Source organism: Caretta caretta, chromosome 6, assembly GCF_965140235.1.
Source record: "Caretta caretta isolate rCarCar2 chromosome 6, rCarCar1.hap1, whole genome shotgun sequence".
Taxonomy (NCBI): Eukaryota; Metazoa; Chordata; order Testudines; family Cheloniidae; genus Caretta; species Caretta caretta.
In genome coordinates, this window is record NC_134211.1 from 70,083,160 (window position 1) to 70,111,024 (window position 27,865).

Below are 27,865 nucleotides of genomic sequence, written 5' to 3' on the forward strand. Positions count from 1 at the left end.
AGTATTGGTTACCCCGTGGGATAAGACCTCCCCTCACCTACATGTAAACGGGCCGTTTACGTTTGAATGTGTGTTCGTGTGACTGCGATTCCAGCCAGCTGGCGCGGAGGGAGTGAGCCCTGACCTGGAGCGGGCAGGGCAGGAGGCGGCCCAGCCGTTACCGAAGGCGCCCCCCCTCACCCAGGGATGTTTTACTAGGAAAGGCCCACGCTGCCTAGAGCACGTGGGGCCAGCCCAGGGAGGCCTGAGCTGATCTCCCGGCGTGGGATTTGAGCCTGTTGTGCCAGGGAACATGTAGTACCACTAACACTGCCTGCCCCTCCCTAGCAGCTGTGACAGACAGCACGGAGCCGGCCTGGCAGCTACTGAGGAAAATAGAAAAGAGCAAAAACCTCGAGCAAGCCCAGTGAAAAAGTATGAAGAATTTGAACTAGTAAGACAAATTTTTTTTTTAGTTTTTCTATAAACATCAAGGGGGCGACTAGCCCATCAAGGTGGTAGGGAGGACTCAAGGAAGGTAAGGCAATTGCGGGAAAGCAAAATTAATTGTTGCTTTGGTCTTCACTGCAGAGGACCGAAGGGAGATTTGCATACCAGTCATTCTTTGTCAGTAACAAACCTGAGGAATCTCTCAGATTGAGGCATCAGTGGAGGTGGTTTTGGAACAAACTGATTAAATAGTAATAAGTCACCAGGACCAGATTGCCTCTGACACATCATCCACCAGGCATTGTCAGAAGACAAGATACTGGGCTAGATGGATGATTGGTCTGACCCAATATGGCCATTCTTTTGAACCTACTATTGTCCTTGGTAGTTTGTTCCCATGATTAATCACCCTCACTGTTTAACATTTGTGCTTAGTTTCTGAGTGGAAGGTGTCTGGTTTCAATTTCCAGCCATTGGTTGTTGTTATACTCTATATTAGGTTAAAAGACCATTTTTAGGAGGCAGTAGGCTCTCCACATGAAACTATTTCTACACCAGCAAGCCCTGCCACCCCTGAATCTTTTTTGGTAAGACCATCAGAATTATGGGTTAGTCTCTCACTGTAAAGCATTTTCTCTAGCCCTCAGGATCACTGGTCTTCTCACCCTTTTTTCCAACATCCCTTTTTAAAATGCAGACATCAGAACTGTACACACTATTCTAGTATCCATGCCATAAACAGAGATAAAATCTTCCTACGCACTACTTCCATTTATACATCCAAGAATAACTTTAATCTTTTCAACACAGCATTGCAGTGGGGTCTTATGTTAAGTTGCTTTGTCTACTATAACTCCTAAATCCTTTTTAGTCCCTGCTTTCCAATATTCACTTGCCCCCATTCTGTAGATGGGGTCTGCATTCCTTGTTCCTAGGAATCCAATTTTGTATTTGGCAATATTAAAATGCATTACTTGAATAGGCCTAGATTACCAAGCAATCCAGATCCCTTGGTATGACAACCCTGTCCTTGACATTGTTTACCACTGTCATCTGCAAATGTAGTGATTTTATATTTACTTCCAAATCACTGAAGAAAGTGTTAGTGTATCAGGCCTAGTACTGATCCTGCATAACCCCACTAGAAACAGACCCATCTGATGTTTCCCCATTGACAACTATTTGAGATTTGTCAGTCAGTTCTTAATCCTTTTAATGTGTGTTTGATAGTGTAGTGCTAATTTTTAATCAGTGTGTCATCTGGTACTACATAGGTCTAAGAATCTCAGTATATTGTATCTATGCAATTATCATCCCCTCACAGAATGAAACCAAGGTAGACAAGATCTCTTCCATAAAAATCATGTTGAGCAGCCTTATATTGCTGTCCTTTATCAATTGAATCATTTTTTCCCATTATTTTCCCAGGATTGATGTCAGACTAACCTGCCTCTGATTACTTTGGTCATCTGTTTAAACTTTTGACTACTAGCACAACAGTAGCACTTTTCCAGTCTCCTGCAATATCTCTGCTATTCCAAGATTAAAAATAATCAGCAAGCCTTGAAGTTCTTTGCCAACACTTATGACCGTTGCATGCAAATTATTCAGGCCTACTGACAACTTCTGGTAAGGATAAGAGGATGTTTAAACATCCTTGTTTCAGTTACTAGTGGACTGGAAAGTACTTCCTCATGTTATGTGCAGCATCCTGCTTCTTTGTAACGACAGAAGTATTGAACACTTGTGTTTAAATTGATAGATGAACTCATCCTCAGATCTCTACCTTCACTGACTGTTTCAATTCTTAGCTATAATTAAACGCAGTCTGTGGGGTAAAGCACATGAATGCTACCAACAGGGCTTCTGTTGAGGTGTGCCCACAACCAGGGGATTCTTTTGTAGGATCTTAGATCCATCACAAGTCCATGTTCAGATTGAAACTCAAATCTTGAATCTTTGACACTGCTTTCCCACACAGCAACTTATTACGCACCAAAACACTACAATAAAAAAAGTGTAGATTGCAAAAATCAACCCCCCTCCCCTAATTTAAAGCTATAACTTCAGTTCTTTCCTGTTATGCAAATGCATTATGCTAGTCTAGTTAAATCAGCGCACACATACCTTTTCCCCCTCAAGGATCCTTGCTCCTTTTGTTACACTGTAGATCTACCTTCACTACTCAATTATAGCTTGATAGCTAGTAAAAAAACAAAACAAAAAAACTTACACCTCTCCCATCAGCAACAAGCCCTGCATACTCCAACTGGTATGTAAAAGTCAAGCTTATTTCTGCCCTCACTCCCTCATGCATCAGCCCCACACTAAGGTGTTCTACAGGCTCAAATTAGTCATCAATTATACCTTTACACTCCATTTGTCATCAATGCAGTTGCATAACTAGCAGCAAAATATGGCCCTGAAGCAGACTTTTTTAAACTTATGCATAAGTCAGTATAGCATTCAGCTCCCTGTCCCAAAGCTGTGTGGACTCTAAAGTGTCACAGTACAACTAGATATGATTAAGTATGCAGAGCATATCTAATGTATTTTTTAAAATCAGACTAGAAGTGCACTTAACACAGGGACTAACAGGATGGTAACAGGAAACAAAGGGTAGTTTAGAACAGTGGTTTTCAAACTGTGGGTCATGACCCAGTACTGGGTCATGGAATGTAAGGCACTGGGTTGCAGCAGCTCTGGTCAGCACCTCCAACCGGGCGGTTAAAAGTCCTGTAGGTGGTGCTGCCTGGCTAAGGCAGGCTAGTCCCTACCTGTTCAGAAGCAGCCAGCAGCAGGTCCGGCTTGGGGTGGGGCGTGTTTTACGCCACAGGGCTGTGTGCGCTGCCCCTGCCCTGAGCACTGGCTCTGCACTCCAGCTAGCAGGGACTGGGGGTGGGGGCGGTGCCTGCAGGCGAGAGCCGGACGGAGCGGGGGGGGGGGCAGTGCCTGCAGGTGAGAGGCGCATGGAGCTGCTCGTGTGTCTCTGCCTAGGAGCCCGACCTGCTGCTAGCTGCTTTCAGGATGCGGCACAGTCTATGGTGCCAGGACAGGCAGGAAGCCTGCTGTAGCACCCCTGCTGTGCTGCTCACCAGGAGCTGCTTGAGGTAAGCCTATGCCCCAACCCTGCACCCCAATCCCTGCCCTGAGCCCCCTCACCAATCCTGGAGCCCCTTCCTTCACCCCAACCCCTCATCCCCAGCCCCATCCCAGAGCCTGCATCCCCAGCCAAGCCCTGACCCCCTCCTGCACTCCAACCCCTGCCCCAGCCCTGAGCCCCGACACCCTGAACCCCTCATTCCTAGCCCCACCCTACAGCCCTCACCCCAACCCTCTGCCCCAGCCTTGAGCCCCTCCCACACCCCTCATCCCCAGCTCCGTTGCGTTGTGGGCATCAACAATTTTCTTCAACTGGGTCACCAGAAAAAAAAAGTTTGAAAACAACTGGTTTAGAACACTGGAGAGCTGAGTATAGAGCAGTAGGCTCAAGTTACTTATGGACTCATGGGTAAGTACTGCTAGTCTTCCCTTTAACAGATGCCCTGTTATGGAGCTGAGGCTTAGAATAATCTCTTCCCCAGTTTGAACTTCCTTGCAGGGTGGGTAGGATGGTAAATGACTGCTTGTTTCAAAGTCATGACTGCTTCAGTTAATTATAGGATTTTTCATAATCTTCTTGAAGAAAGGAGATCACTTTAGGTTGCTTTCTGAAATGTGCAGAATCAGACTGTAGAGCCTAACAACAGCCTTAAGATTGTTCTATAGTGAACAGAGTCTGTCAACACCACACAGGCACAATTTTTACAGTGAAGACTTATTTATGGATTGATAAATACAGAACTCATTGGGACAATAAGGCACAAGAGTTGACTACAATTACACAGGCAGAAGAAATAGAGAAACATCTTTTAAATAAGCAAATCAAAGCCTATAACATCTTGTGTACCTTTCCATGTTAACAGTCACATTCCTTTCCTTTTTACAATTCCTATTTTACATATGGTCATAAAACCAGAATGTTTCCTTCTTGTACAGAACAGGAATCTTTTACAATTCTCCAGCCTTACTATTGAATTGCAGTCTGAACATTTCGAAGTGCAACATCTTTCTGCAACTCAAAAACAGAGTGTCTGAAGAATCCACTGAAGGATTCCTTAATACAATTAAGTAAAGGAACTAAAGAAATCCATTTGAGGATTGAATCTTAGCTCAATACTTACAGAAACTTACGTTAACACATGATGTGGAGGTGTGTGGAAGCACTTAAACACTGATTCTTCCATAGAGATGGACCTCCAAGTCAACTCAAGACACTCCACTGGTACTGGTTGTCAGATCATTTGTTGACTTATCCACATGTGCACAAGAAGCTGTGTAGCCAATGAATTTGGAGGTTAACAACTGAACACATGCATTGCTTTTGAATCCTTGATTTAATATATAGTCTTGCTGTTAACTTTTTAATTTAAAAAAGTTATCCTTTCAGTTGTGTTGGTTTCATAAAGATTTGTGGAAAGTATCTGATCAAAGTATTATATTCTAAAATCTCACCTTTTAATTTGAACTGGGATATACTAGGCAATTCCCTAAAAACAGTTGTATCTAAACTGCCATGAAATTGTTCCAAGTGCAGCTAAACTAACACCCACAGTGCAGATCCACCAGCCAGGGTGGGGCTCAGATAGATGTTACCCAAAAAAAAAAATCATTGGTTTTCAAATAATCTAAGGATTAATATGAAAGCAGCACAAGGTGTCACTAGAGCTATTACCACTGGATGGTGACAATGACATGAAATCAAACTTTGTGCATGGCTAGTTTTCTTGAATTATAAACACCGGTAAATAAATCTGCACTAATGAAAGCAGTAAATTGTGATGGTGGAGGTAAGAGTGCCCTGTGGGAAGGAACAGTCATACAGAAAAGCAACCTAGGGAGGGGTGCTTTGTGGTCCACTGGCAGTCAGAGCCTGCAAGCTGCTCTTAAGACAGCCACTTCTGCACCTGGTACTGGGGTAGTTTGAGGGATCACTAGGTGGAGTCCAGTTTGTTCCACAGAAGTTGCAACCTGCAATCATGACAGATTACTCTCCCCACTGTGGATTAATTCTACAGAATCCAGTCACAGCATTTGAGACTGCTCAGAACTGGCACAGTATTCCCAATCCTACAGTCCTGGGAAAGAAGCTACATGACTTAAATGATTAATTTAAGGTCGCTTTAAAGGGCAAATCTGGAAAGAGGGAAGAAAGGTCTTAAAAAAACCAAGCGGGGAGCAAAAAAGGCAGCTCTGTTGCACTAGCATGGGAAGGAAAAAGGCAGTGCTACTGACACCTAGGACTAGCTGAAGTTTGTTTCACACTATACACTACTCCCAGTAAAAAAAATTCAGATGGCTTTTCTGTGGGATATCACCCCCTTTTTGGCTTCCTAGATGTAGAGCTCCAGAAGAATAAGTTTGCAGCAGCAATACATAGGAAGGAAAGGCGATCATTATAGTCATACAGCAATGCAGAGGAAAAATCTGAAATAGGGACTTTTTAATGCTCCATTCCAAGCTGCACTGCAGCCACTTCCCTTTGTTCCTGCTACACAGGGAATGTTCACCTTTGTGGAACAAGCTGGTGAGGGATTGCAGATGTGTTTTTCCATGTACCAGTAGCAATGCACTATGGAAAGATGGTGGGGAGAAAATGGAGTTCTAGTCCTTAGAAATTAGGAGTGGTAAGGAATGGGTCTCCCATCCATCAGTGAAGAAATCGAATGCTCATTTTCTGCTCTACATCCACCTTCTCCAAAACCTGCAATAAAACCAAGAGACAGCTGGTTAAGTCACTTATGTACACAGTTCTGTTCCAGTTAAAATGTTGAATGATATTAAAAAAGCAAGCAAAAGGAGTATGGAGCATCCTGGCAAGCCAGTCTTTCATCTGGAGGCTGCTAATGCTGTGCCCCAGAAGCTAAGCTTTCCTTTTAAAAATTAAGAAAACCACAATGTGAACCAAGTGTAACTAATATAGTAATAGCGGCAAAGAGTCCTGTGGCACCTTATAAACTAACAGATGTATTGGAGCATAAGCTTTTGCGGTTGAATACCCACTTGGTCAGATGCGTGTAGTGGAAATTTCCAGAGGCAGGTATAAATATGCAAGCAAGAATCAGGCTAGGGATAACGAGGTTAGTTCAATGAGGGAGGATGAAGCCGTCTTCTAGCAGTTGAGGTGTGAACACCAAGGGAGGAGAAACTGCTTTTGTAGTTGGCTAGCCATTCACAGTCTTTGTTTAATCCTGAGCTGATGGTGTCAAATTTGACAATGAACTGAAGCTCAGCAGTTTCTCTTTGAAGTCTGGTCCTGAAGTTTTTTTTGCTGCAGGATGGCTACCTTTAAATCTGCTATTGGGTGTCTAGGGAGGTTGAAGTGTTCTCCTACAGGTTTTTGTATATTGCCATTCCTAATATCTGATTTGTGTTCATTATTCACCCACGAAAGGTTATAGTTCAATACATCTGTTAGGCTATAAAGGCGCCACAGGACTCTTTGCTGCTTTTACAGATCCAGACTAACACGGCTACCCCTCTAATACTAATATAGTAATGTCAATCTCCAGACAGCCAGAAACAGCTAAGAAGTGTGGACTATCCTCCTTTTTAAGAGGTTGTCACATGAGTTAAAGGTTAACAAGTATCAACACTACACAGTAGAACCTCAGTTACAAACTGACTTGTCAAGCACACTCCTCATTTGGAACTAAAAGTACGCAATCAGGTAGCAACAGAAACAAAACCAAATACAGTACAATACTTTGTTAAACTACTAAAAAATAAAAAGTTTAAAGAAAGATTTGACAAGGTAAGGAAATGGTTTCTGTGCTTGTTTCGTTTAAATTAAGATGGCTAAAAGCATTTTTCTTCTGCATAGTCAAGTTTCAAAGCTATATTAAGCCAATGTTCAGTTGTAAACTTTTGAAAGAACAAAACGTTTTGTTCAGCATTAAGAACATTTCAGAGTTACGAACAACGTCCATTCCCGAGGTTTTATCATTTTTCACTACTGGACAAGGTATATGGGCTTGTCTACATCAGGAATTTGACTGGCACAGATACAGAAGAATAATTACTCTGCTTTAGTTATGCTAGCATAATTCCCCTGGGTGATTATTTAATAACGTGGAGTAATTATTCCGCTATAACTGTGCCAGCCAATTTCCCCATGTAGAAAAGCCTCAAGGAAGGAAGTGGATTATCATTTTCTGATCTACTGTGATCGGAGTCTCATTTTGGGATCTCAAATGGACCTTGGAAGACCACTATTTTTTCCCTAGTTTGACTCCTGGCACAGGCCATTTAACTCTCTCCCACAAGAAAGTTACCCTTGTGGTGGGCCTCTTGCCTGAAAATCTGCTTGACTAAAAATTAAAAAAACAGATCCAGCTACATAACCTCAGAAGAAAAAGTTCACAGAAGAGGTATACAGGCTGATTATGAGGGATTATACGCTGGCAGCACAGCCCCAGAAGTGAACCCTGCCCTTCAAGAGGCTATGATCTCATTCCCTCTGCTAGGGCACAGGGGAATTATGATATACTGGGAAGGACTGCTACACTAACTGCAAAAATGAAGGGTAGTATCTTTTTGGCTCATTTCCAACTGTTTATGTGACTGCTCAGTGATGATCACATTCAATCACTTCCTGTAATTCAAAAGGTTAATTCCCAACCTTGACAAACTCTGTGAAGGAGATGGCACTGTCTCCATCCTGATCAGCCTCCTGGATTGTCCTGTCAGCAATACTGCCCAGCTGCTCGTCTGAAATGTTTACACCAACCATCATCCGCAATACCTGCAAGATACAGAAAGCCCAGGAAGTCTGAATATCGCTATATAAATAACCTTTAAGCTAAGAGTGTTATGGGAAGATTATTCTGAAAGTCTTGTGCAGAGTTTATGCACAGTACTCGGAACAAGGATACCATCCAAGTAGCAACTCTGTGTAAATAGAACACAGCAGGACCCTTGTTACTGTCTGGAAATGTTTTCTATGAGCAAGATTTTCAGTTCCTCTTGTACACCAAACCTATTGACCAAAATTGCCTCCACACAAGTACAGAATATACAAGGATGCCTTTATGTGCCCCCTGAACAGAAGTGCAAGCTTCTTCCTCATTCCCAAAAGAGTGGAATTCAAAAAAGAGCTCCTACAAAGTGAGTGAATAGGATTCTCGGAATAATTTTTTTTTAAATCTGGTAGTTTCAACTATTTTTCACAAGACTGACAACTGCTTGATTTGACCTTTCCCTGTTTAGGTTTGTTTGGTTGCTTTCTGAAGCCTTGCAAGTTGCAGATATGCAATCAAAACTGCACTAGTCAGCTCTTCTCCTTCCTGCCAGTTTGTAAGGTGCTTTTCTGTGCTGAAGACAGAAGTGAGCAGTTTTGATCAAATGCAGTTCCTTGCTCAACATGAGCCACAAATTACTGCCTACTTGGCAAGATTAGTAGAATGCAGTTACTCCCAACTCAAATCTAGCCTGATATGCAGATCCATGCCATTACAGTACTTATTTCTTGTTGCTTTTCTCCATCCAGGAGGAAGGCAACAAAAGCTTTATCCCCATGGGGAAAAAACTGATCAGATAAACTAATCCACCTCAAAAAACAGACCCATACCTAGTCTTGTTGTCCCGGCCATAAAAACTAAGTATAGTGGGTTTTTTTTGTAGGGGCAGGTTACATCTGCTCATCTCTGTGTTCCAATGGAAGTATAGTCATCCATAAATAATCAAACATGTTAAAAATTAACCTAACACTCTGCTGAAGTTTTTGATGGAGTAGGAAGTCTATGCTCTTACTGGAGATTGAAAGACAAAAGTCACCATATTTTTGAAGCTACAGGTAGGCAGAGTCCAGTCAGCCATACATTTTTGAATGGCCTGTAAAACTAGTCTAACCACAGTTGCTTGCAGATGCTCCAACTATTAGATCAAAGGCTGCCATTAGACTTCTTCCATATTCTAAAGCGGTTTTAGGTCGATGGCACATTTTTTGGGAAGGTCACCCAAGTGCCCAACTTCCAATAAAATCTTTCACATGTCAATGTGATGAGCAGGTCAATTTCACTCTTTTACAAAAAGCATTCTTAGGGAAAGAATTTCTTTAAGGGTTAAAGTTGCAAGCTCGGTCATCTAAAGACCAACGGACTCAATTTAAGTCCCATTCTAGCCCAAAGTGCTCTTTACCTGAAGCAGCTCATCTCGGGATATCTTGTCATCTTTATCCAGGTCATATAGTCGAAAAGCAACTAGAGGGAAGGTGAGAATGAGTCAGCTGAATTCAGGTACTATTTGTTCACCTTCCCCACCCACATACGTAAATTTAAATTTTATGCACTCAAAAACATGGTTGTCCGAAAGCTGGCAGCAATGTAGGTGTTGGGTCATTAAAAAATGACCATTGATGTAAATATTAGACTACAGCTTTTCTAGGATCCTGTTAACTCTGAATTATATAATTATATAAAACATTTTTCCCACCTACCACGATAATCAGTTTGTTTCTGCAATTTGCTAGTGTCTCAATATATGTAGTCCTTTTCAGAGAATTGCACATTATTGTCCAGAGACAACAGCCACTTAGAAATTACCTTTCAAGATCAAACCAGTAGTCCATCTAGTTAAGTATCTAACGTGACATGGGTCAGTACTAGATTTACAGGAAGACACAGCAACCTCCATAATGGACAATTCTATAAATAGCCTGCTTGCAGGGGAAGTTTCTTTCTAACCCTGAAACATGAGAGTTTATTTCTTTAATTCCATAAGGAATCATCTTTGCACTGTCACTTCTCTGACTGGCCTACACTTTGCCTTAAGTATATGGTCAAATCAGAGCCTAGAAAATGCTGATCAGAAGACTGCTGCAGACTACTTAGTATATAGGAGTAATTCACTTTCCACTCTGACCATACGCTTCAAGCGGAATAAGGAACAATCATGACAGGGGAGAGTGGGATGGAGGTGTGAAGATGAGTGGCAATACCATATCATATGAAGGACTGGAGAAATAGCAAGTGGTATGAGGAAGGGAACTGGAAGGCCCATTCTTGGCTGGAATACTACTCTACTTCCAGAGAGCATCTCTCAGAACTGCTCTGACACCACAGCAACCTGTCATGAGACATTTAGGAAAGAGCTGAAATTAGTCCAGCATAATCAAGTCTCCAGAGTGAGCTCTGAGAATCTCTGTACGTAACGCCATTTTTACTAAGCTTCAACATATCCTACTAGCTTCTGAAATGGCTATGGCAGCCTCTGTTACAATCTACTACTTACAGGTTTTATAAGTCAGTTTGTATTTAAAAATAAGTACTGCAGTATGTCAGCTCAGTCAGTGTGTGCGTAGGGTCACTCTCTCAGGAAACATAAGGGTGGAAGACTAAAGAGCCAGGAGGCAAGGAATGGAATTGTCCAGGTAGAGTGTGAAGTTCCTTACAGTGCAGCTTGTTACTCCGGCTGTTGAGTGGTTCTGGTCCATTCTGGTCTTTGCTTTTTTCATTATCTTCAATGGGTCGGAAGTGGGCCAAAGTCCTCATGAATCCACGGAAATTCACCTGGTCCTCTCTGCAAGGTATTACAACAGGTAAATTGTCTAAAATTTAGCATAATACAGGTTGTCTATTGCAGTTGTGAACTCAAGCTTCAGTGACCAAACAAGTCCCTTCGTGGTATTTCTGTAGGAGCAAGTTAATTGGGTGTTCTATAAATTTTTTATTTACATCCAGCAAGCCCTTGCCTTCTTGGTCTCCTTCAGTAGAGGGAAATTTCCTTGTGGTCATCCAGGAATTGCAAATGTTTAAGAGCAGTAGCAGAATTATTGGTGGATACATGATGCAACGTAGAGAGGAGGTATGGTCTGAGGTAGTAAAAAGAATCAAGATTTCTTAAGGTGAGGTTGGATAAGTCATTTAGTTTCTATAAAATAGGTACATTTACTCACCTCAAAACTGTTGTAGGGGGTTTAAGATTTCTAAAACATTTCAAAATTTCTTAGATGAAGCACAAAATGAGGAACCAAAATTTAGAAATGAACAAGGTTTGTGCAAGTAGAGTCTGAAAATCTCAGGCACTAGTTCTTTAAAGTGACGAACTTTGGGTGTCAAATTCGACAACTTAAAAGAGCTCTAAATTCAGAAAGTGTGAGATCCCACTTTCTCAAAATCATGCCCCTTTAAGGTGCCTCAAGTTGGGCAGCTCAGAAGTTCAGGAACCCCAAAATAATTTGTTGAAGTCTTGTACAAAGCTTTTTACTACAGGAAACCACACTATCTATGACCTCTCTTCTCAGGCCCTTTTTATCCAACAAAGGAGGAAGAAAGGCATAAGGCAATCTTGTTTTTCCCTTAGTGGGTCAACGCGGAGGAACTGGGGAGAAGGGTAGAGATCTAACACACTGGACCAAAAAGGGAGTTCCAGGTACATGAGACAGCTTGGTAGGCAAAAGATAGGAGAACACAGAATGACACAAAGGTGCTCTGAACAAAGTGAAGTGGTTAGGAGACAGATGAAATGCAGTTTATGCCAGACATTCAAGGCAAGGAGCTTACTGAACTGGAGGGTGAGAAGCCAGTGAAGCAACTACAACCCATGCAGAGTGTAGTCAGAGTGACAGGCAAGAAAGATTTTGCAGCAGATTTCTGGACTGATCAGCTGGGGGTGTGTGGGGGAGGAGAACATGAGTAAGCCCAAAGGAAATTGCAAAAGACATCCAAGGGCTTGGAAAAGGGTCTTGGCACTGGCAATAGGAATGGATAATTTTGGAGATTTGAAACAGTTTGATGGGAAGAGAAAGAAGTCTGGTTTTAGCCATGTTAAGTTTTAGCTGGTGGTATGGTATCCAAGATGTCAGATGCAGATTTGAGGATCAGTATTGAGGTAGCAGCAGAAGCCATGTAGTAGGTTGACATTACCTATTGAGAAAAGGCCCAGGACAAACCCCTACAGAGAAAGGGGAAGAAGAGGCATCCCCAAAGAAGATACTGAAGGATCAGACAGATACTAAAGTAATCTAGAAGAGCAGTGTCTCTGAATCCCAGAGAAAGTGTCTCTAGGAGGGTCCGACTGACCATAGGCGCCAACTTCTGCTGGTGCCGGTGGGTGCTTGACTCCCCTCTGCCCCCCGCCCCCATTCCAACCCCTTCCCCAAATCCCCGCCCCGGCCCCACCTCTTCCCTTGAGTGCACCACGTTCCCGTTCCTCCTGCCTCCCTCCTGGAGCTTGTTACACAGCAAAACAACTGTTTTGCGGCGGCAAGTGCTGGGAGGTAGGTGGAGAAGCGGGGACATGGCACACTCAGGGGAGGAGGTGGAGGCAAGGTGGGGCAGGGAGCTGGGCTGCCGGTGGGTGCAGAGCACTCGGAGTCGGCACTTATGTGACTGACTACATCAAGACAGCAAGAAGAAAGAGGACAAAGAAGAGGCCTTACAGCTGATGGATTGACAGTCTGCCAAGCTGGAGACTGAGGTGCAGGACAACGCAGCTTACACTTGAATAAAGAAAAAAAAGAGGACTTGTGGCACCTTAGAGACTAACAAATTTATTTGAGCATAAGCATCCGATGAAGTGAGCTGTAGCTCATGAAAGCTTATGCTCAAATAAATTTGTTAGTCTCTAAGGTGCCACAAGTCCTCTTTCTTTTTGCAGATACAGACTAACATGACTGCTACTCTGAAACCTTACACTTGAATGTCACTTTTCAGTGAAGTTGATGATCCTGGGAGGAAGGCAAGGTGGTTTAAAGAAAGTCCAAAGGTGGAGAACCAGACAATTAGGGAGTAAAGCTGCTTGATAAGAGATACTAGTGCTAGAAGTGAGTTTGTAGCTGATAAGTCTGTATTGTCTTCTCTATGCAGGGTTGCTGTTGCCATATTGGTCTCAGGATATTAGAGAGAAGGTGTGAGAGGTAATAGCTTTCATTGGATTAACTTCAGTTAATGAGAGAAGCTTTCAAGCTTACACAGAGCTGTTCTTTAGGTCTGGAAAATGTATTCAGCATCACAGCTAACTACAAGGTGGATCAGACTGTTTAACATAAGTAGTTGACACCATAGGCGCCAACTCCGTGGGTGCTCTGGGGCTGGAGCACCCACAGGGAAAAATTAGTGGGTGCTGAGCACCCACCGGCAACCAAGCTCCCCTCATCCCCCACCCCATCTCATCCTCCCCTGAGCATGCTGCATCCCCGCTCCTCTGCTTATCTCCCAGCACTTCCCACCTGGCTGCTGCCAAACAGCTGTTTGGCAGCTTTAGCACACTCCGGGAGGGAGGAGGAGGAGCAGGAGGTGGGGAAGAGGCGGGGTTGGGGCAGGGATTTGGGGAAGGAGTTGGAATAGGGGTGGGGCCTCATGGAAGAGATGGAGTGGGGGGAGGGCTGAGCACCCACGTGAAAGAAAGTCAGCGCCTATGGTTAACACATTTCAAGTCTCTTGGACTGTCACCAGAGGCATTCAGCAGCAAGATAACAGGAATGGAGAATAGGTTAACATGTGAACCAGAACTGAGTATTGATTAAGGATCATAACACCCTGATAAGGTAGGCAAGTGTCCCCATATTACAGATTGGAAACCATACAAAAAAAGATGTTAAGTGACTGCCCAAAGTCGCACAGCAAATGTATGGGAAGACTGAAGATAGAATCCAGGTATCCAATTCCTACTCCCATGCTTTAACCATAAACATACCTCTGATTAGAACTTTGCAATGTTTGTCACAAAACTTGTAGACCATTTGGAAATGCATTCAATAGGAACTTACCCCTCTGGGAAAAAGGCATTAATAATCCGGTCGCCCAGGGGGTTGATGGCAAGCTCAGGAATCCGTTGGAAGTCTTCACGGCTAAGGGAAGCAAGAATATGAGAGTCTTCATAAACTTAGCTGTAGAGAAAGTTGCATAAAGACTGAGTAAAGTCTAATGAGAGGATCCACAATACAGTACATCCATTTGGATTTTACTTCTTCAGCAAAGTACTTTGCTGTTTGCTTTCCAACCATAATAGTGCAATAGCTGTTAAAAGTTTATTAATGGCACCAAGACAAGGAGAATAGTGCTGAGTTTGTATTACATTACATGCCTATAATAGTGCTAATTTATCAAGTTAATAGCACTTCTCAGATACAGTGAATACCAATTTATGCAAGAAAATCTACCAAACAATTTTAGTTAGTTATCCCTCTAGAATGATTGGACAATACGCAACTACAGGAAAAGAAAGCAACATAATGAAAAGCAAGTAACAACTAAAGTAAATTTGTTTAGCAACAGAGTCACTTGAGTTGGAAGGAATTTTAGATTAGTTCATCTGGAGCGATGTATCACAGTCTTGATATCACCAAAAGCCACTAATCAATTTTCAGGTTTAAATTTCTTTCTGTCTGGACCCTTTGTTGTCTGATCAAAATATTTAAATAATGCTGTGGAAATGAAATTTGAGCTTGTTTCAAACAGGAAGCGTTCCCTGCTTTAGAACACTAGCAGTTTTCTATAGGCACCCATCGAAACTAAATAAGGTCAGGCTTGACAAAGCCCTGGCTGGGCTGATTTAATTGGGGATTGGTCCTGCTTTGAGCAGGGGGTTGGACTAGATGACCTCCTGAGGTCCCTTCCAACCCTGACATTCTAGGATTCTATGAAATACCTGTGCTGCTTAAAAACTACACTGGTAAACAAAGTTACGTTAGTATAAAAGAGTTTGTACTTGTATAGCTTATTCAAATTAAGAATGCAAAATAAGCAACAGTAAAGCACCTTTATAGTTATACTGCTATGTTTATAAAAAAAGTTCAACCAGTATAACAGTTGGTAATTGGTACTAGACTTCCTTATTCATTTAGGCCTGTAGCTGGAAAGGTATTAAAGCATTAATTAGTGGTAGAGGCCAAGATGTACTAAAATGCTGGTTGAAAGTTTAAACACATTTTCGCCAAGAAGTGATTTCAAACTCTTCCTTGTTGGGTGCCCAATTTGTGACCTTGTGCCAGATTTGCAGAAATACTAAACACCGACAATTCCACTTGAAATCAACGGGAGCTCTGGGCACTCGGCCCTTCTGAAATTCAACTAAAAGGTCTCAAGTTGGGCACCCAAGAACTAGTTGCTTTTGAAAACTGTCTTAAGCAAATGAAGTGGTGATACAGATGACAGTCAGTTCAAGCTTTTCTAAGCACCAGGCCTAGTAATGCAGGAATCTGAACATGAGGACATTCTGGAGACAGTTGTGAGCTACCACTTCACAGAACTATAAACATAAGACAGAAAGAGACCTATGGAGTCTAGTCTCACCTATTGTCAGTGGGAACTGCTCCCCACAATGTTCTCTAGTGCTCTTCCAGTCTAGTTTTAAAATTTCTCCTGCTGTTGCTATACTTGAGGACCCAGTTGTAGTGTAACTATTGCTGGGGTCCCAATCTAAGTTCCCTCTAAGCTGTGTGGTCGTGCAGCTGCCTCTCCCCCAGCATGGCCTCCCCCCCCCGGCCCCGAGTTGCTGTGGCAAGAGAGGGCTGGGGGGGAGGCGGGGGAAGGAGAGTCCTCTCTCCCCCATGCAGCCCCAGGGCAGCCTGCACCCCAAACCCCTCATCCCTGGCCTCACCCCTGTGCCTGCACCCCAATCCTCTTCCCCAGACCCGAGCCCCCTCCCACACTCCAAATCCCTCATCCCCAGCCCCACCCCAGAGCCCGCACCCCCAGCCAGAGCCCTCATCCCCCCCACACTCCAACCCTCTGTCCCAGCTCAGAGTCCCCTCCTACACTCCAAACCCCTCAGCCCCACCTCATGAATTTTGTTATGTGCACCAATATGGAGACTATGTGTCACACACTGCCTCCATACTGGGTGCACATAACAAAATTCATTCCACACATGTATGTAAAAAATTAGAGAGGACACTGGTCCCAATTATAGTATATTTGTCATAACATGGTTAAAACAGTGTGATCTTAGAGTACAGTGGGGAAATGACCAATTTTTTTAACTGTCTCTGAACAATGCTACTGCCCTGTGCATGCCCATGCCTGTGTTATGCTTCAGAGACATGATTAAGACGCACCTATACATCAAAAATAGATAGCCATGTTGTAACTCAACCCCCTCAATATGGTTGTATTTGAAATAGACAAGGGGCACAGCACACAGATGCTGTGAAGCCAAGATGCGGTGAAGCATCTACATTGGGATAAAAGCCATTTTAACTACAGTGTTTTGGCTCAAATTCCGATGTGTAAGGCCCTACCAAATTCACAGTCCAGTTTGGTCAATTTCACGATCATAGGATTTTAAAAATCAAATTTCATGATTTCAGTTATTTAAATCTGAAATGTCGTGGTCTTGACCCGAAAAGGAGCTGGAGTGGCAAGGCGGAGGGTCACAAGGTTATTTTAGGGGGGTTGCAGTACTGTTACCCTTACTTCTGCACTGCTGCTGCGGGCGCTGCCTTCAGGCTGGGTGCCTGGCCAACAGCTGCTGCTCTCCGCCCAGCTCTGAAGACAGTGTCGTAGTAAGAGTGGCAATATTGCACCGCTCCTAAAATAACATTGTGACCCCCCTTCAACTTTTTTGGGTCAGGACCCCTAATTTGAGAAAAGCTGGTCTCCCCCATGAAATCTGTATAGTATATGGTAAAAGCACACAAAAGACCAGATTTCATGGTCTGACACGCATTTTTCATGGGTGTGAATTTGGTAGGGCCCTACCAATGTATACAAGCCACTGAAATCAACTACTCCCACATCCTGTCTAGAATTTTCCATTGACATAACGTCAGATTCCTTGCTTGTTAAATTTCAGCTTCAGAGAATTTACATTCAACATTTCAGCCTCATGTTGTGCCTGGTTTATGGTAAGAGTTTAACAATTAACTACAAGTAACCCCTAGGTTTCAAATCCACTTCTATTTTTGCTCATTAAGGGGACATTATGGGGTAGGTATTATAATTGGAATAGCTGTAACAGCCATAAAAATAACTGAATGCAGAGAGGCAAGTTGTACCTCATTTTATACACCCAAGGCCCCTCAGAGTCATTAGGGACCTACTTCACCTGGCTGAGGCCGGAGCCTACAGGAAATCGGATGTTCTATTTCTTCCTTATTCATGGGGCCATAGCAGCAGGCTTCTCCCAATGAGACTTTCCAGGAACCTTTTTCTACTATAACCTTGCTTAAAGGTTGTTTTGCCTATGATCTTTAACTGCAAATTGGTTAGTCTGCATAATAACGAGCGTCCATGACATTTTTCAGTACTAAACAAGAGTTTCTGCTGCAAACAATTAGTAGCTTCTAGGTAGGCTATGCATTTCTAAGCTGTGGGATGTGTCTTCTGAAGGGAACACAAGAGCCCAACATGGGGGACACACCCATCTCATTGCCTTGTCCCAAGCATCTGCAGGGCCATTGCTGGCCACTCATTCTTTCACCCGCTACTGCTCTTATGTTTGGTCTTCCTTGACTAGGTGGTCACACATAGTGCTGTTCCCCGATGTCTGACAAGAGAGGGAGCAGCACTGTATAGAACTGAGGAAAGAACTGAAGAGAGAATGTGACAGCAGCTGTGGGAGTAGATAAATGGAAGACAGTTCCCAAAAGTGAGGAAATGGAGGAACTACTGGAGAAGTGGAGAGAGAAATAAGTGAAATAAAGGGAGGAGAAAACTGGCAAGGAGAGCAAAGCTTCGTCTATGCTGGTTACAAACACACAAACTTTGGGGGAAGTTTCCCTGTGTAGACCAGGCCAGAGAACTGGGAAACATGTGTCAGAAGTGGAAGAAAGAATTAGAAGAGAAACGGGTAGAGAGGAAATGAAAAACAGAAAAAGCAGAAAAATACAAAGGAGATTAAATGTGTAAATGAGTCAGGTGAGATGGGAGTGGCACTATATGCAAAAGCAAGCATAGAATCAAACATAGTAAAAAAATTGAGTGACTCAAAAAAAAAAGTGCCTCACACTACTGCAGAATCTCTATAGATAGAAATTCCATGCTTGAATAATAAGACTAGCAGTAGGATACACTACAGCCCACCTGACCAGGATGGTGAAGGTGAAATGCTCAGGGAGATTACTGGGTTTTCGGTTTTTGTAGCCTCTCTAATGGGGGATTTCAGCTGTTCCCATATTGAATGGGAACATGTCACCTCAGTACTGATAGAGACAAAAATTTATACACACCATTAATGAGTGATTCTTGGAGAAGCTAGTCCTAGAAGCCATGAAGGGAGAGGGAATTTTGTCTTAGGACTAAGTGACTCGCAGGATTTGGTCCAAGTAGTAACTATAGCTGAACCATTCAGTAATTGTGACCATAATGTAATTAAATTTAACATCCTTGAAGAGGGAAAATACCAAAGAAACCCACCACAGTAGTGTTTAACTTCAAACAGGGGAACTACATAACATTGAGGTGGCTAGTTAAACAGAAATTAAAAGGAATAATCACAGAAGTAAAATGCCTGCAAGCTGCTTGGAAACTTTTCTAAAAATACTCAGAGGCTCCAACTATACGCATACCCCCAAATTTAAAACCAACAAAAAATCTGTAGTATGAGGGTCAAAAAATGCCATCATGGATAAACAAAGTAAGAGGTGGTTAAAGACAAAAGGACATCCTTTAAAAATTTGAAGTCAAATCCTACTGAGCAAGAAAAAAAGGAGCATAATCTCTGGCAAGTCAAGTATGATTAGGCAGTCTTCTTAGTAATGCACCACCCCCCCTTGCAGCTCCCAATGGCCAGGAATGGGGAACTGTGGCCAATGGGAGCTTCAGGGGAGGTACCTGCAGGCGAGGGCAGCGCACAGAGCCCTCTGCCCTCCCCTCCTCCAGGGACATGGTGCTAGCCGCTTCGGGTGCGGGGCCGGGGCCTGCCTTAGCAGCACGTAGTGAGGCTGCCACCCCGTCACCGCTCCATGTAAGCGGTGACGGGCTGGAGCCCGCACCCTGGTCCCCTCCTGCACTCTGCACCCTGTCCTGAGCCCCCTGCCGCACCCCAACCCCCCGCCCTGAGCTGTTTCCTGCACATCGCACCCCCTCCCGCACCCCCTCCTGCACCCAACCCCCTGCCCCAGCCCTAAATTCATGGTCATGCATGCAATTTTCCCACCCAGATGTGGCCCTCTGGCCAAAAAGTTTGCCCACAACTGGGTTAGATGATAAAGACAAAATATCATAATGCCACTGTACAAATCCATGGCACACCCACACCTTGAATACTCCATGCAGTTTTGGTCAACCCATCTCAAAAAAGAGGTCTGAACTGAAAAAAGTATAGTGAAAGGCAACAAAGGTAACTGGGGGTATGGAACAGCTTCCATATATGAGAGATTAAAGAACTGGGACTGTTCATCTTAGAAAAAAAGATGACTAAGAGGGGATATGATAGAGGTCTATAAAATCACGAATGGTGTGGAGAAAGTGAATAGGAAGTGTTATTTACTCTTTACAACACAAGAACTAGGGGGTCACCCAATTAAAGTAACAGGCAGCAAGTTTAAAACATAAATACTTCACACAACGCACAGTCAGCTAGAATTCATGGCCAGGGGATGTTGAAGGTCGAAAGTATAACTGGGTTAAAAAAAATTAGATCTATCCTGCAGGATAGGTCCACCAATGGCTATTAGCAAAGATGGCCAGGGATGCAAGCCCATGCCCTGGGGAAGGAAGAATCACGCAGTAATTGCCCTGTTCTGTTCATTTCCTCTGAATCATCTAGCACTGGCCATTATCAAAAGACTGGATACCATTGGTCTCATCCAGTGTGGCCATACTTATATTCTAGATGTGGTATTTGCATCAGAGCATGAAAAAAACAGTAAATTTTAGATAAAACTAGAATCCCTCTTCCCCCTAGTACGTGTGAAACATGTACACACACACACACTCCAACCAATTTCATAGAAGATTAGGGTTGGAAGAGACCTCGGGAGGTCATCTGGTCCAACCCCCTGCTCAAAGCAGGGCCAGCACGAAATAAATCATCCCAGCCAAGGCTTTTATCAAGCTGGGCCTTAAAAACCTAAGGATGGAGGTTCCACCACTTCCCTAGGTAACCCATTCCAGTGCTTCACCACCCGTTTAGTGAAATATTTTTCTTAATATCCAACCTTTGGGCCAAAAGAAATCTGATGAGGTTCAATAAGGATAAGTGCAGGGTCCTGCACTTAGCACGGAAGAGCCCAATGCACAGCTACAGACTAGGGACCGAATGGCTAGGCAGCAGTTCTGCGGAAAAGGACCTAGGGGTGACAGTGGACGAGAAGCTGGATATGAGTCAGCAGTGTGCCCTTGTTGCCAAGAAGGCCAATGGCATTTTGGGATGTATAAGTAGGGGCATAGCGAGCAGATCGAGGGACGTGATCGTTCCCCTCTATTCGACATTGGTGAGGCCTCATCTGGAGTACTGTGTCCAGTTTTGGGCCCCACACTACAAGAAGGATGTGGAGAAATTGGAGAGAGTCCAGCGAAGGGCAACAAAAATGATTAGGGGTCTGGAACACATGACTTATGAGGAGAGGCTGAGGGAACTGGGATTGTTTAGTCTGCAGAAGAGAAGAATGAGGGGGGATTTGATAGCTGCTTTCAACTACCTGAGAGGTGGTTCCAGAGAGGATGGTTCTATACTATTCTCAGTGGTAGAAGAGGACAGGACAAGGAGTAATGGTCTCAAGTTGCAGTGGGGGAGGTTTAGGTTGGATATTAGGAAACACTTTCACTAGGAGGGTGGTGAAACACTGGAATGCGTTACCTAGGGAGGTGGTAGAATCTCCTTCCTTAGAAGTTTTTAAGGTCAGGCTTGACAAAGCCCTGGCTGGGATGATTTAATTGGGGATTGGTCCTGCTTTGAGCAGGGGGTTGGACTAGATGACCTCCTGAGGTCCCTTCCAACCCTGATATTCTATGATTCTAACCTAGATCTTCCCCACTGCAGCTTGAGACCATTGCTCCTTGTTCTGTCATTTGCCACCACTGAGAACAGCTTTACTCCATCCTCTTTGGAACCCCGCTTCAGGTAGTTGAAGGCTGCTATCAAATCCCCCCTCACTCTTCTCTTTTGCAGACTAAGTAAGCCCAGTTCTCTCAGCCTCTCCTCATAAATCATATGTCCCAGACCCCTAATCATTTTCATTGCCCTCTGCTGGACGCTCTGATTTGTCCAAATCCTTTCTGTAGTGTGGGGCCCAAAACTGGACGCAGTACTTCAGATGTGTCCTCACCAGTGCTGAATAATCACTTCCCTTGATCTGCTGGCAATGCTCCTACTAATACATCCCAATATGCAGTTAGCCTTCTTGGCAACAAGGGCACACTGCTGACTCCTCCAGCTTCTCGTCCACTATAATCCCCAGGTCCTTTTCTGCAGAAATGCCATTTAGCCAGTCGGTCCCCAGCCTGTAGCAGTGCATGGGATTCTTCAGTCTTAAGTGTAGGACTCTGCACTTGTCCTTGTTGAACCTCAGATTTCTTTTGGCCCAATCTTCCAATTTGTCTAGTTCACTCGGGACCCTAACCCTACCCTCCAGCATATCTACCACTCTCCCCAGCTTAGTGTCATCCGTAGACTTGTGAGGGTGCAATCCATCCCATCATCCAGATCATTAATGAAGATGTTGAACAAAAACAGCCCCAGGGCAGATCCCTGGGGGTACTCTGCTTGATACTGGCTGCCAAATAGACATTGAGCCATTGGTCACTACCAGTTGAGCCAGACGACCTAGCCAAATTTCAATCCACCTTTAGTCCATTCATCCAATCCATACTTTAACTTGCTGGCAAGAATACTGTGGGAGACCATGTCAAAAGCTTTGACAAAGTCAAGACAATCACGTCCACTGCTTTCCCCATATCCACAGAGCCAGTCATCTCATCATAGACGGCAGTCAGGTTGGTCAGGCATGACTTGCCCTTGGTGAATCCATGTCGACCGTTCCTGATCACCTTCCTCTCCTCCAAGTGCTTCAAAATGGATTCCTTGAGGACCTGCTCCATGATTTTTCTAGAGACTCAGGTGAGGCTGACTGGTCTGTAGTTCCCTAGGTTCTCTTTCTTCCCTTTTTTAAAGATGGGCACTATATTTGCCTTTTTCCAGTTGTCCGGGACCTTTCCTGATCGCCATGGGTTTTCAAAGATAATTGCCAAAGGCTCTGCAATCACATCAGCCAACTCCCTCAACACCCTTGGATGCATTAGATCTGGCCCCATGAACTTGTGCATGTCCAGCTTTTCTAAATAGTCCTTAACCTATTCTTTCACCACTGAGGGCCGCTCACCTCCTCCCCAGACTGTGCTGCCCAGTGCAGCAGTCTGGGAGCTGACCTTGCTTGTGAAGACTGAGGCAACAAAAAACAAAAAAACATTGAGTACTCCAGCTTTTTCCACGGTTACTGAATGGAGGGGGTAACCTAGTAAGGGCCCCACACTTTTCCTGACCACCTCCTTGTTGCTAACATACCTGTAGAAACCCTTCTTGTTACCCTTCATATCCCTTGGTAGCTGCAACTCCAGTTGTGCTTTGGCCTTCCTGATTACAGCCCTGCATGCTCAAACAATTTTTTTATACTCTTCCCTAGTCATCTGTTCAAGTTTCCACTTCTTGGAAGATTCCTTTTTGTGTTTAAGCTCACTGAAGATTTCTGTTAAGCCCAGCTGGTCGCCTGCCATATTTGGTATTCTTTCTGCACATCGGTATGGTTTGTTCCTGCACTCTCAATAAGGCTTCTTTAAAATACAGCCAGCTTTCCTGGACTCCTTTCCCCTCCTCATATTAGCCTCTCAGGGGATCCTGCCCATCAGTTCCAAGGGAGTCAAAGTCTGCTTTTCTGAAATCCAGGATCTGTATTCTGCTGCTCTTTCTTCCTTTTGTCAGGATCCTGAACTCTACCATCTCATGGTCACTGCTACCCAAGTTGCCACCCACTTCTACTTCACCTACCAATTCTTCCCTGTTTGAGAGCAGGAGGTCAAGAGGAGCATGATAATGCGTTGGAGAGGTTTTAGTTGGGAGCTGAAGGTGATGGCTAGTGGCGTTCTGTTATTTTCTTTGTTGGGCCTGTCCTGTAGTAGGTGACTTCTGGGTACTCTTCTGGCTCTGTCAATCTGTTTCTTCACTTCAGCAGGTGGGTATTGTAGTTGTAAGAAAGCTTGATAGAGATCTTGTAGGTGTTTGTTTCTGTCTGAGGTGTTGGAGCAAATGCGGTTGTATCGTAGAGCTTGGCTGTAGACAATGGATCGTGTGGTGTGTCCTGATGAAAGCTGGAGGCATGTAGGTAAGTATAGCGGTCAGTAGGTTTCTGGTATAGGGTGGTGTTTATGTGACCATTGCTTATTAGTACCGTAGTGTCCAGGAAGTGGATCTCTTGTGTGGACTGGTCCAAGCTGAGGTTGATGGTGGGATGTAAATTGTTGAAATCATGGTGGAATTCCTCAAGGGCTTCTTTTCCATGGGTCCAGATGATGAAGATGTCATCAATGTAGCGCAAGTAGAGTAGGGGCATTAGGGGATGAGAGCTGAGGAAGCGCTGTTCTAAGTCAGCCATAAAAAGGTTGGCATACTGTGGGGCCATGTGGGTACCCATAGCAGTGCTGCTGATCTGAAGGTATACATTGTCCCCAAATGTGCAATAGTTATGGGTGAGGACAAAGTCACAAAGTTCAGCCACCAGGTTTGCTGTGACATTATTAGGGATACTGTTCCTGACGGCTTGTAGTCCATCTTTGTGTGGAATGTTGGTCTAGAGGGCTTCTAGATCCATAGTAGCTAGGATGGTGTTTTCAGGAAGATCACCGATGGATTATAGTTTCCTCAGGAAGTCAGTGGTGTCTTGAAAACAGCTGGGAGTGCTGGTAGTGTAGGGCCTGAGGAGGGAGTCTACAAAGCAAGACAATCCTGCTGTTAGGGTGCCAATGGACCTATTACCTGTGCTAGCTGCATTCAAGCTAGTGTGAATAGGCTAGCTTTTGCTGTGTAGATGTACCCACAGATTTCAAGGAGTGATGCTTGCCATTGTAGCCCATTCCAAGGCTGCGTTTCCGGAGATTTATTTGGCTAAACAAACCCTAATCAACTCTTCACACTTTGCATGGCTGACTCCTCTGTTACATGTTTCCTCATTGTGAATTCAGTAGATCAGATTTGCAAGAGACATCAAAATGCAAGGGTAGCAAATGTGAACAGAACTAAAATCCCAAATTACTTCAGTAGATGGACAAGTATTAATAACACAGTTCAACAACCCCCAAAGAAGTTAACAGTAAAGACCAAGACACTGCATTTATGTAATTAAAACAAGTTTAAATTTCTGTTTGTGAATATATATTTAGAAAACCAGGAAGTAACAAAATGTCAGAGGGGAAAGTTTTGTGAAGAATCAACTTCAAACTTTTCTGTGCCAAACTCTCCATGGCCTGGTTGATTGGAACACAGTGCTTAACTCAGTTTTCACTTTATTTTTGTAGTTCTCATTTGAAAGTTGTACACAAGACAAACTATGAAAAAAACACACCCTGCACCCTTTAGATATGAACAATTACTTTTAAGAACAACATTCAAAGCCCCCCATGCCCCAGATACTTGGCTCCCACGCTCCTGTTTGTTCTTTTATTGAGCAAAGTATATAAAATACATTTAAAAGGTGCAAATGAACAAGTAAATGATTTGCAGATCAAAATAGTATCAAGTTAACTAGGCATCACCAAGACAATTAATAGCCTGTGACTCAGCAGCAATACAAACAATCCTTTTAGTCACAGAAGCAGCTGCAAAGCTGGTATTATGGAACAACTTTTGTGATAAGTATTGATAAAAGTTCTAGGTGACTTACAAGGAAAATATGGGTTTGTATTTGTGTCCTTTTAATAAGGCTTGAACATTTTTTTGTTTAAATCTTATAAGTATCAGGAATGTTAAGTCTGGTCTTGTATTTTTCTGAGAGATTTCTTTCATGGCTCAGCCTGTATATTTGCATCGTAACCCCATGTAGCTAGAAAAGTTCTTAAGTCAGTTGCAGCTTTCTGAAATCACTTTTAAAACATCTTTTGGTTTAAAATAGGTTTCCCTCAGGAAGATTTTTCTTCAACACTAATATCTGCAGCATGATGGCCACACAAAACAGCAGCTTCCATAGCTAGATCTTCCACTTACAGCTTCCTCTGAGCTTAGATGGCCCTGGGGACAATGAATATTTAGAAGGATCTCAACTAAGTTCAGCAGGTGTTAGAGCTTTAAAGCAATCTGAACAATAAAGCAATTCTGTCTCAGTCAGGTTCTCACTTGCATGATTTACCTTATGCTCTACTATCCGTTCTCCACAGAATTTCATAAAAGACCTCAATTTAATGTAAACAGGCAAAAGAAAACCTTTTATAACATCTTTTGCACCTTCTATAGAGAAGAAAAAGAATGGCAGCAAAGTAGGGCTGTCGATTAATTGCATTTAACTTACGCGATTAACTCAAAATTAATTGCAATTAATCTCATTTTTAAAATCACTGTAAAACAATAGAATACCAATTGAAATTTATTAAGTATTTTTGAATGTTTTTCTACATTTTCAAATATATTGATTTCAATTACAAGAGAATAAAGTAGACACTGTTTACTTTATATTATTTTTTATTACAAATATTTGTTGTTTTTACAATGCAAAACAGTATTTTTAAATTCACCTCATACAAGTACTGTAGTGCATTCTCTTTATCGTGAAAGAGAAACTTACAAATATAGATGGTTACAAAACTGCACTCAAAAACAATGCAAAACTTTAGAGCCTACAAGTCCACTCAGTCCAATTTCTTGTTCAGCCAATCCGTAAAACAAATAAGTCTGTTTACATTTACAGGAGACAATGCTGCCAACTTCTTATTTAAAAGAGAGAAAGTGAGAACAGGCATTTGCATGGGACTTTTGTAGCCGGCATTACAAGGTATTTACGTACCAGATATGATAAACATTCATATGCCCCTTCATGCTTCAGCCACCATTCCAGAGGACATGCTTCCATGCTGATGACGCTTGTTAAAAAATAATGCGTTAATTAAATTTGTGACTGAACTCCTTGGGGGAGAATTGTACATCTCTGGCTCTATTTTACCCACATTCTGCCATATATTTCATGTTATAGTAGTCTCAGATGATGACTCCCCAGCATATGTTGTTCATTTTACAAACAAACACTTTCATTGCAGATTTGACAAAATGCAAAGAAGGTACCAATGTGAGATTTCTAAAGATAGCTACAGCACTCAACCCAAGGTTAAGAATCTGAAGTGTCTTCCAAAATCTGAGAGGGATGAGGTGTGGAGCTTGCTTTCAGAAGTCTTCAAAGAGCAACACTCCAATGCAGAAACTACGGAACCCAGACCACCAAAAAAGAAAATCAACCTTCTGCTGGTGGCATCTGACTCAGCTGATGAAAATGAACATGTATTGGTTCGTACTGCTTTGAATTGTTATCGAGCAGAACCAGTCATCAGCATGGATGCATGTCCTCTGGAATGGTGGTTGAAACATGAAGGGACATAAGGCATGTAAATATCTTGCAACACTGGCTACAATTGTGCTATGCGAACACCAGTTCTCGCTTTTAGGTGACACTGTGAACAAGAAATAGGACAGAGTGGACTTGCAGGCTTTAAAGTTTCACATTGTTTTATTTTTGAATGCAGGGTGGGTTTTGTTTTTTTTTTTTTTTAAAATTCTACATTTGTAAGTTCCTTTCATGATAAAGAGACTGCACTACAGTACTTGTATTAAGTGAATTGAAAAAAACTTATATTTTTGATTACAAATATTTGCACTGTAAAAATAAAGTGTGCACTGCACTATTCTGTGTTGTAATTGAAATCAATATATCTGATAATGTAGACAACATCCAAAAATATTTAAATGGTATTCTATTGTTTAACAGTGTGATTCATTACAATTAATTTTAATTGCTTGACAGCCCAATAGCAAAATATTTTAGCTAAAAGTTTAGCATTTCTTGACCCCAAATCTGTCTAAGAGCATTGAGTAAGTGGCAGAAAGTTTCAAAACTCACGTTATATGGAAGATACAACTATGGAAGCTGCCATTTTGTGAGAGTTCTCGTGCTGCAGATATTTGTGTTGAAGAAAGCAGTCTTGCTGAGGCTTTGCGGAAGCAATACTTTAAGCCTAACTATGTTTTAAAAGGTGTTTAAGAAAAATGCAACTGAACTCTTATGAACTCTTCTAGCTACACAGAGATGCAATGTGAATAATTTCTGTAGGAAAAAGAAAATCCGCACAGCATCATAGGTGTGCACAGTGTTTTACAAACATTAGAGCCTAGAGAACCTCCTCCCCCCAATTTGGGTTAGGTATTTAAACAAAAACAGTCCCTGCTCCAGAGCTTACAATCTAAGTGGTCAAGACTCAGCTGAGCG

General features: G+C 43.0%; 1 protein-coding gene and 1 long non-coding RNA gene across 2 annotated transcripts in view; one reads left to right on the forward strand and one right to left on the reverse strand.

Moving 5' to 3' along the window:
- Positions 1–22: 22 nt before the first annotated feature.
- On the forward strand, positions 23–27,499 carry LOC125638014 (uncharacterized). The gene is made up of 3 exons (XR_012668968.1): positions 23–433; positions 26,300–26,383; positions 26,646–27,499. It is a non-coding gene; the product is annotated as an uncharacterized LOC125638014 (long non-coding RNA).
- Positions 4,231–27,865, reverse strand: part of CHP1 (calcineurin like EF-hand protein 1) — a 35,323-nt gene continuing 11,688 nt past the window's right edge. The window contains exons 3-7 of the mRNA XM_048853151.2: positions 14,237–14,317; positions 10,919–11,046; positions 9,667–9,728; positions 8,150–8,272; positions 4,231–6,232 (exon numbers count right to left, since the gene is read on the reverse strand). Of these exons, the coding sequence (XP_048709108.2) occupies positions 6,179–6,232; positions 8,150–8,272; positions 9,667–9,728; positions 10,919–11,046; positions 14,237–14,317 (448 nt within the window). The 3' untranslated portion in view covers positions 4,231–6,178. The remainder of the gene's footprint in view (positions 6,233–8,149; positions 8,273–9,666; positions 9,729–10,918; positions 11,047–14,236; positions 14,318–27,865) is intronic.